This window comes from Aquila chrysaetos, chromosome 1, assembly GCF_900496995.4.
Source record: "Aquila chrysaetos chrysaetos chromosome 1, bAquChr1.4, whole genome shotgun sequence".
Taxonomy (NCBI): Eukaryota; Metazoa; Chordata; class Aves; order Accipitriformes; family Accipitridae; genus Aquila; species Aquila chrysaetos.
In genome coordinates, this window is record NC_044004.1 from 1,389,273 (window position 1) to 1,409,005 (window position 19,733).

The 19,733-nt window shown below is 47.9% G+C and overlaps 1 protein-coding gene across 8 annotated transcripts in view; it reads right to left on the reverse strand.

The window, feature by feature from the left end:
* Window positions 1–15,537, reverse strand: part of EXOC6B (exocyst complex component 6B) — a 310,232-nt gene extending 294,695 nt beyond the window's left edge. For all 8 annotated transcript variants that reach the window (XM_030017657.1, XM_030017649.1, XM_030017629.1 and 5 more), the window contains exon 1: window positions 15,286–15,537. In XM_030017657.1, the coding sequence (XP_029873517.1) occupies window positions 15,286–15,398 (113 nt within the window). In that variant the 5' untranslated portion in view covers window positions 15,399–15,537. The remainder of the gene's footprint in view (window positions 1–15,285) is intronic.
* Between the last annotated feature and the right edge of the window lie 4,196 nt (window positions 15,538–19,733).

The following is a 19,733-nucleotide window of genomic DNA, read 5'->3' on the forward strand; positions in this document are numbered from 1 at the left end:
TCTAGTCCAACTCCCCTGCACTACATCAGGTTGCTCAAAGCCCCATCCAGCCTGACCTTGAACACTTTCCAGAGATGGGGCATCCACAGCTTCTCAGGGCAACCTGGTCCAGTGTCCCACCACCCTCAGCTTAAAAGATTTCTTCCTTACGTCCAATCTAAATCTACCCACTTTCAGTTTAAAACCGTTGCCCCTCGTCCTGTCACCACAGGCCTTGGTAAAAAGTCTCTTGCCATCTTTCTTATATGTCCCCTTTAATATATTGAAAGGCCAAAGAGTCATTTTCCTAAAGAGAAGTTTGCTATAGTCCTGCATGGGAGTGCAGGATCTAAGGAGAAGCTCAGACTGGGGTTTCTCTAGCACTTAAATGCAAAGAAAGTCAAATAACATCAAATAATTCTGATGGATTCCACCTAAAACTGGAAGATTGATTCAGTTTCAGTGAGAGCACCCAGGACAGAAGAGCAGAAGAAAGTCAGTTACACAGACTGTGCCTTTCCAAGGTGAGCTAGCCAAGCTCCCTGCATTTTGTTGTAAAGAGCAGACCTTGGAGTCCACACAGCTCATGGTTATGGCTACCCCAAACAGCCAGTTCAATTCCTATGGGCAAAATACTCCCCAGTTTGTGTTGGGCTACAAGATGCAAACCAGAAGCCATAGCATTTTAACTTGAATTTGAGTTCTGACTTTGAATTATTCAGTTTCCCAGACATTTATTAACTTTTTAGAATAAAAGCATGATAGCAGCATGTGGGATTATTCAGAACAGGAGGCAAAAGGCAGGTGAACCATCTACCAAGTATTTCTTTCAGAGGCAATAGATGCCGAGCGCAGCATGGACAGTCAGAGCACTGCCACGCATGTATGTGTTTGCGTACCTACACCAGCCATTCCAGTTATCCTCCAAACTAGCTGGTATTACCAACACAACCATGCAGCCACAGTAAACGCTGCCATTTTGCTCGCTAGCTGAAACACTTTTGGCATCTCAGTTCAGTTCTAGAAGAAACTAAGAAGGAAAATGTGTATTCCCCAAATGTATCATGTGAAATTCCCAGACTCTCCTTCCAGGACAGATGCTTCAGCTGAAGTTGCTTGGCCAAATACCAGGACAAGTCTGATCTCAGTTCTTCATGAGAGGACATGGACATTTCACGGACATAACCTATCAATTAACTGCTCTTCTACTGCTTCAAAAGGGTATTGTTGTTAAGCTTAAAAGAATCTATAGAAGTAAACAGGCAAAATCACAAGACACTGAAGAATGACCATCCATCAGGACAGAGACTGTCCTCGTGACAGTGCACAGCACAGCTGGGCTCTTGCTCCCGGTCCGGGTCTTCAGCTCCAGTGGAACATGTTTTGTTCTCACAGTCCTGCATCTTTCCTGCAGCACAGGAAAGTGACTGTAACCTTGAAAAGCCCCATAGACAAACACGTTACTTCACCCTGAAGCCACAGAAAGTCTCTACAGGTGTACATCATTTTGAACAAAGGAAAACTCTCTGATTTGAGAGAAAAATGGTTCCAGAAGATTCACAATGAATTCATGGTGAGCAGATCTCCAGCCTCCTTTTAAGATGTGATTAGCAATGAAGTCTGTAAGCTTAAAGGGTTAATCTGGGATCATATGTCCTTACCGAAGAAGCTGAGCATGGAGCTTCTATTTCTACCAAAGGCAACATCTCACTTGCGCAGGAAGACCCCACGAGATTGGTTTCTAAGCCAAGACCACATGTAAATTCACTCTGAATTTAAAAGCCACCAGCTTCCTCCATTTCCACCTCAAGACCAGATCACTCATTCAGCCTGTTCACCTAACATCCCATAACCTGCACCAGCATTCTGCTCTTGGACCTTGTCCCAACCCTGGCCAAACCCTTCTTACTCGCACACAATCATAACCACCTCACCGGCTCCGTGTCCTCCAGCAGTCTCCCACTGCAGGGCACAAGCTCTGGTTGTCTTCTCCACACCTGCACAGGCCACCCAGCTCAGCTTCACCATACCAACTTATAAAGGAAGCATCAGATTATGTTAACTGTCAGGAAAAGACAAGCTGAGAACAATACCAATATATTTAACAGCCTTTCAAGAAGGGCATAGTTTCTCTAACAAAGTCAGATTATAATCTTTTGGTGTCCAATTTTCTCTAAATTGGGCAGACAAAGAAGGAAAAGGATTCACGAGATGGTTCAACTGTCTTTACTCTCTCTAGCTCCTAACAACCATCCACCCAGAGGGAAAGCAAAGGCTAGCTTATGAACAGTGATATTTGGAAAATATTCTGTTAATAGGTACCATCTTCTGGGAGATTGCATCTACTGGTAAGGAAGTTCACATCCACTCGGGCCTTGAGACATCAGCCTGAAAGCAAAGTCTACAGACATGTCCATCACCCGAAACGCTGCGAAGAGCTGCCTCCACATTTCCAGCAACTTATCTTACTTTCAAGCTTTTCATTACTCAGCAGAGAGGGGAAAAAATGCTCCTTACACTCATCTTTTCCTTTTTTCTTCCTCTTGGATGGCCACAGGAAAAAAAAAAAAAAAACACACCAAAAAAAACCCACCACTTGGCTTCTCAGTGAACCTTTTATGGAAGACCTGGCAAATCTCTTAACAACACTGACAGATTTTAAGGAGGAGATTTTGTTTGCTCGCTCTTGTGAGCCTGAAACCCAAAGCAGGCGCATAGCTAAGCATCCGTCACAGCCACACACCCTGCTCCGCTGTGTCAGTATCCTTGGCCCTAACATCCGCAGAAGGTACTGCATGGGGGGAGTGCAGCCAGCTAGCAGCTTGGGAGAGATGTTTGGAGCTTTATTTGTCGCAGAAAGGGAGGCAAGGAATTACTTCAGCTCTGAGATGGAAAAAAAAAAAAGCTCCTCTGGGATGCATATAAATAATCAGCAGGCTGGCCCAGGGAGAGAGGTGCAGAGGAGGGATGAGGTTATTGCGGCTCTACCAGCACCCTCACCCTCTTGGCAGAAAGAGTGAAGCACAGCATCTCCAAAATGAGCAGCAGCAACCGTGCGGACACCTGAGCTCAAGGAGTCACGTGTCGGTTCTGGATTTTCGGGAACACAAGAAACACTTTCTTTCACTGGGACAGCAGCTGATTATGAGTCTAAGACACCCAAGCCACAGCTCATCACACAACTCTTGAGCTAAATCCTCATCTATTAATACACCCAAGGGCAGATCCTCAGGCTTCCTCCTCACCCAGCTGGGGCATGCAAGGACATGTGCGCTCACGGCACTGCTATCTATTGTGTAGGACAAGTCACCACACCCAGAGCGGGCAATGCAAAGTGAAATCAGCTCTGTGACAGTCCTGCTCGGACACAAGGACGTTGGGCAGACAGGTCAGGTTGGTCTCCAGAGCACCCTTAAAAGCCTCTCCCCACGCACAGGGTGCCCTTACTTCATGTGCTCCTGACGCACCAGTGACAACACTGGGCACATTCACAACCCACCAGATGTTCAGGCCAGAAGCAAAGTATTAATAAACAGGTCAGATAAATGTGCCACAGGGATTTCAGGAAGAAAACGATCACCTTTGCAGATTTGGACCTTTCCATCACTGCCGCCTGCAGTTTAAAATCCCAAAGGCACCAGTCCACCCCAAAAAGCAGGATTATGATTAGCCTCATCCTCAGCTTTCTTAATAGTCACAGTTGAGAAGAGCAGAAGCAGAGGATTTGCTCACCTGCTGTTCTGCCCCAGCTAATGCTGCTCAGCTGCTTTGTGTCTAAGTGACTGAAAGAGCACAAATCAGTGTGCGCATGTGTCTTGCCTGAGCAAACTGCCAGCCCTAAGGCCAACCGAGCAGGAGCGCTAATTATCCGTAGACTGATTTTCCAAACCAAAATGGATTTGGAAGCAGAGAGAGGAAGTTCTAGCAGACAGGCGCACTGTGCACCATCACTTCTGCAAGGCAGACAGCACCTGGAAAACAGGCTGGGTATTACAAAGAAACAAGTCCTCACGAGGACCTAAAACTGCATCTAGAGATTTTATTAAAGAACGTTACTTCCTAAGGTACAGCCACAGGAAGTCAAAAAGCCTGGACTCCCGTTTTCAGATTTTTCAACAAACTGTGGCACCTAACCTGTGGCACTGGAGGTGGAACCACCTTGACAAGGACAGTGTCCGGCAGAACAGTTAACCCAGCCCACAGCTTGCTGCCCTCGCAGGGGCTGACAAAGGACAGCAGCCAAAGCCAGGCTGAAGGAACCGCTCCAGTGGCAGCACAGTCTTGAGAAGAGCCATTCCAGTGACTCCTCAAACCCAGTGAGAGTGGGACAAACTCTCCCCAGAAACTTAGACACGTGCTTACTGGAAACACCACGAGTGTCACACACATGAGGCAGTTGGTCTGCACAAGCAGAGTAAGCCAAGCTTCAGCAGAAAGCTAGAGACATACTGATCCCCACAAAACTACCACACTAAATTTACGATGGGCAGAGGAGCGTGCTGCGTGGCACCACCTACTACTGAAAGGACATCACGGCCAGCCCAGCTATCACTTTTGGACCTCAGCTCATGACCAGACAGACCAATGAAGGCAAAGTCAAGCACCCTATTGATTCACAGGGAAGGGATTTCCAGAAGCCACCTCCTCCACTTCAGTCCACACCGCAAGGTCACCCTTCCCTGACCCACTAATGACAGACGTATGTCCACCCTACTTTTCAAACCCGTCAGCCAAGACGCTCTGTAGGCAAATGAGGGAGCCGTGCCAAGATTAAGGTTTTGGGTTTGCCGAAGGGTCTTGTTAGAAGAGAGTCAGGACAACCTACAGAAGAAAGTACTTCTGCTCCAGCTCTTTGAAGGGTTCAGAATTAATGATGAGCTCTCTGCAACAGTTGGGGTAAAACACCCAAATCAAGCATCTTTGTGGGAGCAGGAAGAAAACCGTTACCGTCGCATATCACTACAAAGAAGAAAAACAGCGTGCTTCTTCATTTCTTCCCTACCCAAAAAGGAAATTAAAAAGGAACAGCTAGAAGTATTAAATGCTTGTGGGTGGCAATGAAACTGCTTAAAAGACATATTTATGTGCTCTAAGGCAGCAGTATACTAACTATGAAAAAAGGCTTTAAACATTCTCACACACACATCCCCCTCAGCCACCATGGTTCAACAGTAAAAGAGACTTTCAAGGAATAAAAGGAAAATATTCCAACTCGCAAATTCAAGTAAGCTAAGCACACATGCAAAATAATCCATGCAAAAAAAAGACATGTGAAAAGCTAATTAGTTAATATATGAAAAACTAGTAGCTTCTTCAAACATCATCAGCAGGAAACCTGCCAGAGCAAGCAAGGGAGTGGGAGCTTTTTCAGGAAAACTCTTCTACCATGGAATGGCTGGAAAAATGCTTTGCTGCATCCCATGGATGGGACTAAGGAGTTTCTACCCCAAAACTTCTCCTGCTGCTGCAGACTGAGAAGTTAATAGAAGATGCTTAGACCAGCTCAGTAAAATGAACAGTTGTGTTTGCTCCAGAACACTAAAGATGTGTTACATAAAACTGCCAGGCCACAAACACCAGGTCACGAATAACCTATCGCTAATATTTTGGTTACCGCAAGAGAAGTGGAAGACAGAAAACACGATACCGATTTCTTTAGTGGCTTCTGCAGCGCGTGAAGAATCCTGCAAGCTACAGAGCACTAAACGTGACTGGGCAAAGTAGAAGTCTTTTTTATGAAATAGTTAGCAAACATGTAAAAAGTACAATACAGCAAAGGAGACAACAGCTTCTTTGGGTGGCATTCACACTTCTTCACTAGCACTCTTTGAAGGAGTCAGACTTGTTAACAAGGGGGATCTGGTCAACCTAAGGCACTTCAATGTTAAAAGCATTATGAAAATTCAAAGGAAAAAATAGATGGTTGATGTTCCTCTAGTTCAGTGTGTTTCACAGTGGTTTGGAGAAGGGGTGAACATCAAGATGACATTTTGCAGAGGACACAGAACTATTCAGTTGGATTAACTCCAGAGCAAAAAGCTGCAAAGGATCTTACAACACTGAGTATCAGGTGACAAAACGACAAATAAAGCTCAGTGTCAGCAGTGTAAAGCAGGACACTTGCAGGGCAGGAACAGGGGACAAACCCTTTATAATACACCAACAGCAAGGGGCTCCAAATTAACTACTACCACTGAGGAGGAGAGACGCCAGCGGTATTGTGGCTATATTGTCAGAAGTGTTGGCTCAGACCACAGAGACTGCAAGTAAAAGAAGAGAAAGCAAAGCAGAAAATATCACTGTGACACTTAATACATCTCAAGACGTGAATCTGCATCTTGATCACTATGTGCAGCTCTGATCTTTTCAGCATCATCGCAAAAAGGTGATAGTTGCTTGAGAAAAGACACGAAGAAAAGGAACAGGGATAATGAGCAATTCAAAACAGCTTTACCAGGAGAACAGAATGAATAGATTAAGAACCTTCAGCTTGGAAGGCAGGGAAAAAAAAAAAAAAAAAAAAAAAAAAAAAGACTGACCTCTCATAATCCTTTATAACAGCCTAGACCTTGTCCTACCAAAAAAAAAAAAATTTTAAACCCTAAAGATATACACAATGCACAATTAAACTGTAGAACTCATCACTGTATAATGTTTCAATGTGAGAGCACTAGCAGACCAAAATGTTGACGAGACAGTGATGGAGAAAAGATCCATGGGAAGCTCTTGAACAGAGAAACGCTAGTACAAACTGTGCCAAAAGTCTCCAAGGTGCAGACCGCAAGACACTAGAAGTATGTGTCTATTTGCTCTGTATCTCATTTGATAAGCAGCCACTCCTCACTACCCGTAGAGCAGGGATAATGAAGAAAAGCTTTTGATGTGACCAGTATGAACATTTTCATCATTTTCTCAACTATTAGTTAAAAGCCCTTCCTTGCATTTATCCTAAATCCCCACTGCTGCAATTGTAGTCCAGATCCCAGCCTGCGCAGTCATGAAAGAAAAGCTTTTCTTCATCTTCTCAACAGTCTATTCTGCATCTGAAGATGAATTGTGTGCCCATCTTGTCCTCTCTAGATTAAGCAATCCCAGTCATTTCAGTTTTTTTCTCAAAGGTTGTGTTTGCTCTCCTTTGGGAAAAAGATTCAGAAAGTATTACTAGGCTTCTGCAGCCATGGACTAAATGGCCATTTTATTTATTTATTTTTAGAAAAAGACAGAAATCCTTCAAACCACTAATTTAAAAGTGGAATCAGAAAGAGCATGGCAGAAAGGACAGTCTAGGTAGACTTAAATGCCACAGGACTCTGCCTACAGAGTGGCAATCAACCGAGTCCCCAAGCTACTACTTTTCTGCAATCCTCTACAGGCAGGACGGCAGAGAACTCTAAAGACAAGCTCAGCTGCCAGCTCAAGATGAAATACTGCTAAGTCATACATAGTGACAACTCCAGAAGACACCAAGACAGATTAGTAGAGCAAACTTTCCCTAACGATTCAAGGGAAACATCCCCTTTTAGCTTACTACCTCACAACACTTGTATCGCATACTGCTATCACAGACAAGGTGCTTGGAGAGTAAGCAGGAAGATAAATTCAGTGAGCTGCTGAGAACCCAGACACACGACCACATCCCACAGAACAGGAACAGCCATTTGATAATCTATCCTTTGACAGTGATTCATTAAATTCCAGAAAGGAATGTACTTCTGTGAGAAAAACCAAGAAAATACAAGGTATAAATAATTGAACAGTACATTCTTGCAAGCTGCTCCCTTCAGAATGCATCAGGGTGCAGACTGAAATAAAAAGGGTTATATGAATTACAAGGATTCACCGTCTCAAAGCTGTCCACAGAACCTTAGCACTGCAAACGAGAAAGTACCCATAAAACCTGAGATAATTAAGTAAAGCATACCTTCAGGCAGAGATTGCTGATGCTCCACACATTAGGCCAGACCAGTCTGTCTCCCAACAGACTGATAATGCTGATACCAGATCATTTCACAGGAGCAGTTGCTGATACTTTTTTCTCCACAACAGAAAACTTGGGGCTGAACAGCATCAGCCTGACCAGAAGGGAATGCTAATATAATTCAAGCAGTATTGCAATGAACTGTCTTTTAAAAGACACTTAATTATGTACATATGAACAGAGGCCCAGGCTCATTTTCAGGAGATTGCAGTTTCCCCATCTGGGTGGCAGGAGAATGGGCTGAAAGATGCTTCAAAAGATCCTACGAGGCTTTTATTAGCAGACAATTTACAGTTGTTACAAGCAGCTTCCTGAGCAAGCTCTGTGGCCAATAGTTAGCGTCTAGACGGCCTGCACTATTTCTTCATGGTGTTGCTTTGCTGGCAGTTGGCATTTCACGAATTACTGTACGTAAAGCAAGGGATGGGAGTTGTAGAGACGGGCCTCGTGGAGCCAAGGGGAAGCGTGGCACATGGCGCAGCTACAGGGTGCAAAGTCAGGACAATAACTCAGTATAGTTTTAGCTCTGTTACACGTAGGTTCTCACAGTATTCAGCCTCAGGGGATATTTACAGATACTGTGTTTGATTTTCAGATGCTCTTCAATTCTTATTGTGCCTGGGACCTTGAGCAGGCACTTCTTAACCAGCCCCAGCACGTATAAGAGAATGTCCACTTCATCCCAAAGCTGATCCAGGGTCTCTTTCCCCTCTCCTCACCCACGGCAGTTTCAGCTGAAGGACAAACTGCAGCAATCGCAGCCCCCTACCACCCGTAAAGGTAGTCCCAAAAGTGATCAGAAGGACACTGTACCATCTTCACATCTCCACTCCACGATACAAATAGGGAAGCTGTTAAGCCAGAGACGCCTGTCATTACGCCTCACTTCACATCTGTAACACAGACCGTTATCCTCATCTCACCCACTAGTGCAAAGATTAGGACCAGCTTGGCCAGCCTTCATTCTTAGCACCCAACCCAGAAGACTCAGACTGCTGCTCCTGCACATGTCATGGTTTCCATGCTCATCCGACCCACCGTAAACCAGTTACGCTCCCCAACCAAGTAAAACAGTCTTCTGCCAGGTGAGGGAATTGCAAGCAGCTCATGGAAGAAGGACACGTCCAAGTTCATGGATGTTAGATGTCTAATAGCACAGCTGGCCCCAAGACCCGGTACCCTACCACCAAATCCCTTGTGCCAGTCTAGACACTGGGAAGCCACAAAACAAGCCCAAGATGAAGTGGGGGTGAACTGATCCAGCTGAAAAAATAACTCAAATAAGGTGGGAAAGGGGAGGGTTTTGTTTCAGCACCCACAGGAATGCTGTGCCACACCAACATTTGGGAGGAGCAATGAAAGATGAGGAAACTGCTTAAGCCAATACTGGCCCATCAAAATATACCCCATAGCCCCAACCAGGAGAAGCAATGTGCACTTAATGGCAGGCAGCTTGACCAAGTCCACGTCAGTGCCCATGACCACGGACTAGGAATGACACAGCAGGTTAGCGTCTGGTTGGACAACCTCACTGAGCTTTTACAAACCTAGCAAGGCTCAGTCTTGACTTTTGCCATCACCAAGTCCCTCGTTCCCATTCCCTCACAACCTCCTCCCAGGGCTGGAAACACTATTTGTGCTACCACACAGCAAAACATGTTGAAGCAGAACTGCATTAAAGCAAAACATTTTTTAGTTTTAGTGGGTTATTTTTCCATCCAGATCCATTTTCCAACCAGGTTTACCACAGGGCTTGTACTAATGCCGCAACTTTCAGCTAAGGAGACACTGGGGAGCTCAGAGGGGCTAAGCAAGGGCCCCAGCGCTTGCTGGACCCCATCCATAAGTTTATGTCTAAGAGCAAATCTTCGGTTTTCCAAGTTCAGCACCAGAAACATGAACGGCACAGGAACAGAGCTGTAGTAGTTCCAGCTCAGCTCCACCTGAAGCCATAGAAGAAAATAAATGAGAGAACATCCCCCCTTCCAGGTCAGGAGTCAGGATCTCAGACAAGCTGCTGCTGTTTGCACTGTCGCATTGCTCCAGCCAGGACCCGAGGCAGCACTGAACAATGTCAGCAAGACGGGCTGCAGCAACACCGCTTCTGGCTCCCACACATCCAGCTCAGGTGTCTCAACACTACCCCCATACAGCCAGCCAGAGTCTGAGGGCAGCAAGAAGGACCTAAGGTGATGTCCCTGTGGGAGATGAGGTTAATTATATCCATTAGTCCCAAATGAGCACATTATTTGTCAAGCAGTCAAGCCAGGAGACCCAGAATCCCAGGAAAAATGCAGTTGAGGACCTCTAGCTCCGTCATTTAAGATAAACCTGGGCAAGGGGGAGGTTATAGGCAGGGGATGAACATGGCACACTGCCAGTACAGTAAACAGGTCGGCCAGGTAGTTCCAGGGCAGCCAGAGCAACACTAATCCCAGACACGGTCATGGAAGAGTTGATAAAGGATTTAGGGAATGGAGCTTAATTACAGTCCTACTTAAATCTCAGTCAAGAGCTGCTCAGTAGAAAAGTAGAAACGCTACCCTATCAAGTGCACTTAATTTCATTCTTGGGTTAAACAACGTTGTAATCTCTCTGAACACACATAATTAGCAGACATATATGAAACTCCTGTTAAAAATATAGGTCTGTATAAAGGCACAGACTGGATGATTGCTGTCTGAGATACAACACTTCTCAGTTTTCTAAAGGGGCACAGGTAAGTACTAGTCCCAACATAACTGATAAAATCTCAACCACTAAGGAACAATCTAGAAAGAAAATATATATCTAAAAAGAAAAAAAAAAAAAAGACTGATGATATAATTTGCAGATGACACAAAAGCTGGCAGAATAACAGACCATGAAATCAGGCAGCCGTAGAGAACAATCACTTGGAAATCTTGAACCTTCCCAGCAACTTGCACTGCAGGAGAACCAAGCGCGAAGGTACACACGTAGTAATGAGGAGCATGATCCATAGCTACGAACAGCTGTGCCCACAAGAAAATATCTCTGTATTAAGTAGCAATTCCTGTTATAACACTGGGAAAAAGAGAGCTGCTCCAATCTCTCGGTGTACAAGCAGCAGACTACCACAGTATCGATGTAATTTTATCTGCCTCTAAAGCAGTGAGGAGACTACAAGAATACTGTAACTACATCTATGTGGCCAGACAGGGCTTTTTTAATTTATCAAATGCTGTTTAAAAATCCTTCACCAATTTCAAAAAGCTGCAAATGCAGCTTGAGAGCAGGAAAAGGGTTTTCGAGAGCGATAGACTTACAGAGCTCAAGCCGTAAAACTGAAAAGTAGTGACTTGAAAATGCAAGCCTGTATTTTAACCATGAGAAGACACCAGGTGTTAAAGGACACTGCAGAGGAGCATGGGAAAGGACAGCAGAACATCCGCAGGCTGAAACCAAGAACATTTTAAAATTATTAGCAATTCAGATAATCGCACAAGCTCACCTTTAGATGACAGGCTGAGCACAGGGAAGGTGGGTGAAGTTATACAGCCCACATTTATGGGGTGTCATACAAGATAATCTCACTGTTTCTCCTGCCTCTATTCTGTACCAGTTTGAGTCAATCATTTACAATCTAGGACTACAGCACAAAACACAGGGCCAAGGAGAAGTTAAAATAAAGGGAGACAATAAGAGAATCATAGAAGAAAGCAAGACAGCATCAGATGTGCAATAAAGTAATATCTACATATCAAAAGTAACCTCTACGTATCAAAAGAAACAGTGAGATATTTCAGGACAAGCACTCGGCAAACGCTGTATGAGCTTGCAGAGTGAGGAACTACCCTTTTCCCAAAGAGTAAGTTTGATTAGAAACCACAGAGGCATCCCAGCAGAGAGGCAAGCATCCTCACTTTCAGCGACTGCAGCTCGAATATTACGGTCCATCGCTAACTTCCCATCACTTAAAAAAAAAAAAAAAAGCCAAAGTGGACAAAAAGCTCACCAAAGAGCAACAAACTTGATCGGTCAATTGAGTGTAATAAAAATTAGAGCACTTGGGTGTCACAGCTTAGTCAAGAGGTGGTTTTAAGCGAGAAAGAGTTTCTTTTCCCTTAGACGGTTATCTGATCCTGCAGAATTAAGTGATTCTTAGAAGCCTAGATACAGAAAGGGGATCCAAAAATACTCTGCAAAATCAAGAAACATAGCACAAGAGAAAAAACGAGGAACTAGAACAGCAGAAGGAAGTGGAATTAGGAGCAATGGATATAATTAGTAGAGGTTGAATAGCAGGAAAGACATCTTGAAGTGGATTATTTTGATTCCAGGAACACCGCAGACTCGAGGGGATCCCCACAAAGACTCACTGAACTCGCTCGGTGTCCTTCTTCAAATACAATGACATTCACTGTCAGGTATAAAAAAAAAAGAGAAGAGACCTCCATGGCATCAGAGCCACCAGCGCAGCAAGACACGAGACTGGCACAGCTCATCACACAGACCGAGGCTGTTGCAACGCTTCCTCACATGCCCTCGTCTCCCATTTTATATTTAGAATGAAATTCCTCTCCTTGAGGAGGGGCAGGCTTTGTCCCACATCTGCACAGCGCCCGGCACAATGGAGTCCCGGCCCATGCCGCTGACTCCCAGAATCACAGTGAGAACAGAGCAGAAAAATAGGGCTGGAAGGGACTTCAAGAAGGCATCTTGTCCTTCCCCTGCCCCAGGGCAAGAATTACTACACTTGCTATTTTTCTAAGAGAAAACGTTCTCCCTGATGGGTGGGACGCAAACCCACCCAGACAGATGAATTAGTTGGACCTTAAATTTAACATCTTAACCCCTCCGTCACCCTCTGATAATAGCAATTCAGCCTTGAGCGCTATGCCAGGACAACACAGAGCATCTGCAGTCGGAGTATCTCACTCTGCCGAGGCAGAAACTGATAAAAGCGCAGTTCTGCAAACAAGCCCCCGCTGGCAGCAGAAGCCCACAGTCCAGCCTATTTCTGAACTGCGTTTTGGGACTGCTGTTCCTAGAAGGGAAGCCAGCCTAGCTCCCGAAGACACATTTCTTCCATGATGCCTACAAGAAGTGAGTCACCTTTTTTTTAAAGTTTCATCATCCTCTTTTCCGGACACTCCAGCACATCATGTTTACCCTGAGCTGGTCTTGTTTCAACTCTAAAAATCCTTGCAGCAGGTATTGCTTATGCTTATATCGTTAATAATACTCCTGATAAAGTACCACTGGACTCCAACAGTAAATGCTAGCAAAGCACAAACCTTTCTTTGCCCCAGACGCGTATTATTACCGTTCTATGATTCTATGATTCCTGTTTCTTCTGTGAGTATGCAAAGATAGACATTAAGCCCAACTCTTCATCTAACCTTAATATTAAGAAACAAGATCAACTGCACTTAGTTCTATGAAATGGAAAAAAACCACCCACACTCTTCATTCTGGCAGTTCCCAGACATTCAAACCAGTTTTTTCAGTTTTGTTAATAAATCTAACTCTCAGCATCTCCTGCCATTCAGTTTACCCTTGAAGGTTTCACGGGAGACCTTCAGAAAGAAAACTGCAAAAAGTTAAAAAAAAGTAAACAAATGGGCAACCCTACAGCAAGATAAATTCAGTGTCCTATTGCTCCACAAATGCAAAGCTTTCCCGTTTTAATTTTGTGCCTGCACTGCAGTATCACTGGAAGTCAAACAGCTTAAACCCATTTATTTTTAAAGACAGCCAGGTGACTCATTTAAAACCATGAGTCTGAAAAACTTAAATATTGAAAAGAAATGAAGAGCTATTGTGGAGGGCGTGGGACAGGAGGTTCCAGACCTGTTTATGCCCAAACACTCCCACCTGGCACTGTGATTTCCAGTTCAGCAGCTCCTGGGCTGATGCAGAGCAGCTGAAAGAGGACAGTGAAACTGACTGCACCGCCCTGCAAAAAGGCACCACACTCCCCTTGCCAGGAAAAGCAACAAAGCTTAGCCCTGAATTTAAGTTAGTGATAATGCAACCATTTAGATTTTGAAGCTGAGTATTTCTGGTAACACACCTCTATCTTTCCTCACCTCTCAGCCTGATCAATTGGGTTACAACGAGCTATAAATATCCTCTACCCATTTGTACCATCAACCTTCTAGAGGATAACATGCACACTTGTGCTCAGCGCTGTGAGTAACGCATTTTGGTTTTGATACGAAGTTCTCTGGAGAACTTCTGCTTTACTTTAAAGAGGGGGAAGGAGGGATGAGGTGTCTCGGTTTGCCAAATCCATTACGTGGCTTCTAAGAGGACAGCAATGCTAACAGTACGTGGTCTGGCTAGCAAGAACAGGTCTTAGGTGTGCATAATTCATCTAAAATATCACACTCTTTAAAAAATCAAGTGATTTCTCATGAGACACAGGCTTCAGCTTCACAGCCAGCTACCGCATCTTTCAGATTAATAACGCAGCAGAAGCCACTGCTGCAAAATCCTAACCAGCATCACAAAGAAATACCTAAAAGGCTGAAACGCCAGACCCAGACTCGCGGAAAGGAGCAGAAAGAAAAGGAAAAGCTGAACGGGCAGCACTCCTGGGCACGCAGCTACACCCATCTGCGCTCCTCGGGCAGGAGGAGAGCTCGGCAGTTAACGCAGATGAAGCAACGGGTTCTCCCAGCTGAAGGATACTGCAAGAACCACTGGGAAAAGATGCTTAACAGGAGAACAAAGGATCCATTAAGCAAACAGAGGCATTAACTCATATCATCATCAGGATGGTAATTGTACCCATACCCACGGCTTCACAATTAGCCATGGTTTTTGCGAAGCGGACGCAAATCAACAAAAAGGCCAGGCGAGGGTTTACAAGAATAACTTTGACAGATTCCAGGCTAAGGACGACAAAATGCCCTCCTTTCTCCTCTTTCACCAGCCGCCCCCTCGGGGAAGGCGGCAGCAGGCTGCGGGCACCCCGAGAGCTGCCGGAGGGGCTGTGGGGGGCTCAGACCCCCTCAGGGGTCTGAGCCGGAGGGTGAGAGCCCGCCGCAGGAGCTGACACCGCAGCCAGGCAGGAGAAGCCACCCCACGACCCCGGCCCAGGCCGGGCACCGGGCACAGGCCGAAGCTCCCCCAGCCCCGTCACGGCGCTTCCACCTCCCGGGCAGCCCCGCCGGGGCCGGGGAAACAGGCAGGGGGGAAGCACTTCTCAGAGACGACTATGAAATAATAATTAAAATGTCCTCATTGCCTCAAAGTTTCGGGGGGGGGAAGGGAAAAGCGAAGCCTGACCGAGCCCCCCCCCGCCTCCCCTCCGCCCAGACTGGCCGCCCCCGGGTCCCGCCGCCCCGCCCCGGCCGCACCTGAGCGTGGGGCCGATACAGGCCGTGTCGGTGCTCTCGATCTCCCGCAGGATCCGCTCGTGTTCCGCCGCCGTCTCCAGGCTCTCCAGCTCCGCCATCTTCCCCCGCTCCATGGGGCTGCGGCCAGCCGGCGGGCGGGCGGGCCGACCCACCTGCCCTGCCCGGCCCGGCTCTCCCCGCCCCGGAGCAACACCAGCAGCCGGGGCCGCCCGCTACCTCTCCGTTCACTCTCCGTGCGGCCCGGCCCGGCGCCGCCGCTGCGCCCGGAACGCCGGGAAATGTAGTGCGGGCGGGCGGGGGGCACCGCCGCGGCCTGCGCCGGCGCTGCGACACGCCCGGCAGCCGAGGGGCGGGGAGGGCCCGGCGGCGGGGAGCGGCCCCACTCCACCCCGGGGAGCGGCTCCGTCGTCGGCCCCGCCTGGCGGCCCCGCTGCCCGGAGGGGAGGGCGTCCGGCGTGGCAGCGGCCGTCGACCTCCCCCCATGAGGGGACGCGGCCCCGTGGCTTCGACAGCTCCCTGGCGGGGGGGCACAGCCCCGCGGCAGGGTCCCCGTGTCCTCCACCGTGAGGGGACACAGCGCCGTGGCAGTGACATCCACCGTGAGGGGACAGCCCCATGACAGTGACATCCACCATGAGGGGACACAGCCCCATGGCAGTGACATCCACCGTGAGGGGACAGCCCCATGGCACTGACATCCACCATGAGGGGACACAGCCCCGTGGCAGTGACATCCACCATGAGGGGACACAGCCCCATGGCAGTGACTCCATGTCCTCCCCTGTGAGGGGACACAGCCCCATGGCAGCGATATCCCCCTGTGAGGAGACACAGCCCCGTGGCAGTGACATCTGCCATGAGGGGACACAGCCCCATGGCAGTGACATCCACCATGAGGGGACACAGCCCCATGGCCGTGACACCCACCATCAGGGGACAGCCCCATGACACTGACATCCACCATGAGGGGACACAGCCCCATGGCAGTGACATCCACCGTGAGGGGACAGCCCCATGGCAGTGACATCCACCATGAGGGGACACAGCCCCATGGCAGTGACTCCATGTCCTCCCCTGTGAGGGGACACAGCCCCATGGCAGCGATATCCCCCTGTGAGGAGACACAGCCCCGTGGCAGTGACATCTGCCATGAGGGGACACAGCCCCATGGCAGTGACTCCATGTCCTCCCCTGTGAGGGGACACAGCCCCATGGCCGTGACACCCACCATCAGGGGACAGCCCCATGACACTGACATCCACCATGAGGGGACACAGCCCCATGGCAGTGACTCCATGTCCTCCCCTGTGAGGGGACACAGCCCCGTGGCAGTGACATCCACCATGAGGGGACACAGCCCCGTGGCAGTGACTCCATGTCCTCCCCTGTGAGGAGACACAGCCCCGTGGCAGTGACATCCACCATGAGGGGACACAGCCCCGTGGCAGTGACTCCATGTCCTCCCCTGTGAGGAGACACAGCCCCGTGGCAGTGACATCCATCATGAAGAGACACAGCCCCGTGGCAGTGACACTCTTGTCACCCGCCATGAGGGGAGGTCCCAGCAGGAATGAACCTGTGTCACTGCCTCGAGCAGAGCCATCCCCCTACCCCACGAGGGATGAACCTCTGCTCCTCCTGCCCCATCCTCTCCCTCAGCCCCATAAACGATGTCACCCCCGCCCTGAAAAAGCGCCATTGACTGTGGTGCCAAAGAAAGCTCCCTGCTGACACCGAACCGCCTTTCAGCTTGATCCTAAAATGTCCCACCAGCTGCTGAGCTGCAGTGCGTGTCCTCCCCCCGAGCTGCGCAACCCGAGAGATGCCTTCGCCCAAGGACGCGGCAGAGCTTCCTCCAAAAAACACCGCCAGCCCCCAGGAACATCCTCTGATGTCAAGGTCTCCTCCAGGTTTAACGCTGCAGCTCTTGGTGCGGCTCCCTCCTTTGGAAGCAGCTGGTTATTATTGTTATTATTTTGCGTTGTGAAAACAACGCTGGAAGGGTCCCGTTCCCAGCCACGCGTTATCGGGTGCAGTGGAGCCCTCCTTGCACGGAGATCCCACGCTCTGCCAGAGGCACGGTGGGGATGAAAAGCAGGACCGAGACCAGGCTATGCATACCACCGAGGGTTTCTGCATTTGCTTTTGTCGTTTCATCTGCTGAGATATAAATAAACTGCACTAATTGTATGAGCACACCCTGGCTTCCCTCACCGCTGCTTGCTAAGGTCGAATGCTGCTGGTCTGAATATCCCTGTATCATCACTTAATTAAATGAGGAGGGGATAAAAGAACTTCTGGCAACACGATGCTCCATGACTGGAACAACGCAGGAGGGGTAAGGAGAGCCTGGCAAAAACTTCACTAGTTCACGTGAAGTTCACCAGCTCTTGCACACCATGCCTACAGTTGCCAAACACGGTGTCGTGCGAGACCAGATGGATGTCGCTTTAGATGTGCTAACACCAGCGAGGAAATCTGTCCTCCGACAGCAGTCACCATGGAGATCTGGTAGAAGCTTTCCGAGGACCAAGAAGCAGAGAGACACGTCAGCGGTGCAAGAAAAGCGGATAAAAATAGCAGGGCGATTTCCGAGCCCAGCAGCCTGGCACTGCCTTCCCCAGGGCTGGGTCGGGAGCTGTATCGGGGGGAAGCGCCGTGCATTTTGTGCCTGCCTCCCCCCGCTGCTCTGCCTCGGCCGGCGCTGCCGACGAGCCGGGGCATCCGCAGCAGAAGGCTGGTGCTTCCAGCACCACAGCTTACGGGGCAAAACACCGTGACGGCTGCTGCAAGGAGCAGATCATCTGTGATTTAAACGGCTTTGGACTTCAGACCGTCGAGATGAGCTACCTGTGGCTACGGGAAATATATAATGTGATGCTCGGTGTGTGATACCTACCCAGGTCTGGTGCAAAACCTGTGGATACCACCGTCTACCGCTGTTAGCAGCTAAGAAGATTACTGTTTTCGTTCAAATTAGTAGGGGCTTGTGCTGTTGGGGACTGAGCCAATATTCCTAAAGTCAGTGGTAACTATTGCGTTGTCTTCACTGAGCTTTAGAAACAGGATTAAACACCAGTGGTCGAAGAGTGAGCAGCTGGCAACGATCCTTAGTGGTTTCAGTTACAGGATGAGAACTGCTACCAGTGACACCAATACCAGGTTCAATCCTGAAGGCTCGGTTAGGCAACGGTATTATCACAAATAAGGCTCTCAGAAACAGGGTCTAGCTTCCTCTGCTGTGAGGACGGTGCTTCATCCACTAGATTACAATACAAGGGGGTTAAGCACGGAGGTGAGAACCTGGAAATCAAGTAGTCATCAAATTCTGATGTTGCCTTTAGTCTTACTTTGGTCTCACTCTCCTGCCCCAGCAGAAAGAATGAGGACCACTGTTTTCGACGCCGCAATGCAGTGCTTCAGCAAGAAGAGGAGCCCAGTGCCTGAGCATGGTGTGATTCAGCCAGCAAGACCACGTCCTGGAGAAAAGCAGTGCATTAACCTCCACAGAGCAACACGGGAAGATGCTACGAGGCACTGTAACAGTCTGTCTAAAAATAAATGTTTGGTTTAGAATGGAATAAAAATAAATATTTTTAAAAAAAATGTCCACCAAAACTTCATATTTTTCTCACGAGGAGAAAAAGCACCAAAAACGTTTCCATAGATTCATAAATATTCACGTCAAATGGGGAGGGAGAGGGATATTGTTGTCTCATAGGAGGACCTTCTAAGGAGCACAAATCATAGATTTTCCATGCATCAATTGGCTTCTAAAGCTATGGTGAAATCTGAGCATATTTTTAAGAGGAAAACTTAGTGCTCGTTTTGTTGCTACAGAAAATCCCACCCGGCCTCCGACTTCAAGTTTCAACCGCAGATCTCTTTTTACCCTTGCCTGGCAGAGTCAAAAGTCTGCTGTTATCAAGTCTTTAGTGTTCACGTATGGTCCTGAGGTCTGTGATCAACCAACCTCCTCTTTGATCAGCTGAACAGATTGGGTTCTTGGAGCCTTTCAAGTCTAAGGCACATTTTCCAGTAATTTACTCATTTATGCATTTTTTTCAAAAATCACCATATTTCAAGATTTTCCTTAGTCTGTAGGTGCCAGAAGTGGACAGAGCAGTGGCTCTAGTAACAAGCACAAAGAGAATATGATCCATCTGCTCCTCCTCAGCATTGTGTTGGTACCATCAGCCAGTCCCGTTGGCCACAGGGTCACACCGAGGCTGATGTCCAGGTGATTACCTACCATCACCTTCAATTCTTTTCAGGTCACTGCTGTCTGGGATAAAATTTTCCATTCTGTAAGAAAAGCTACATCCTTTGTCCCTGGACACATGGCATTTGGTCACCTTCACATGAATATTCATTTCCTGTGTCTGGCTTACCGAGCAGTCTGGGACTTGCCCTTATTATTTGCTGCCACACAAACTTTGTACCATTTG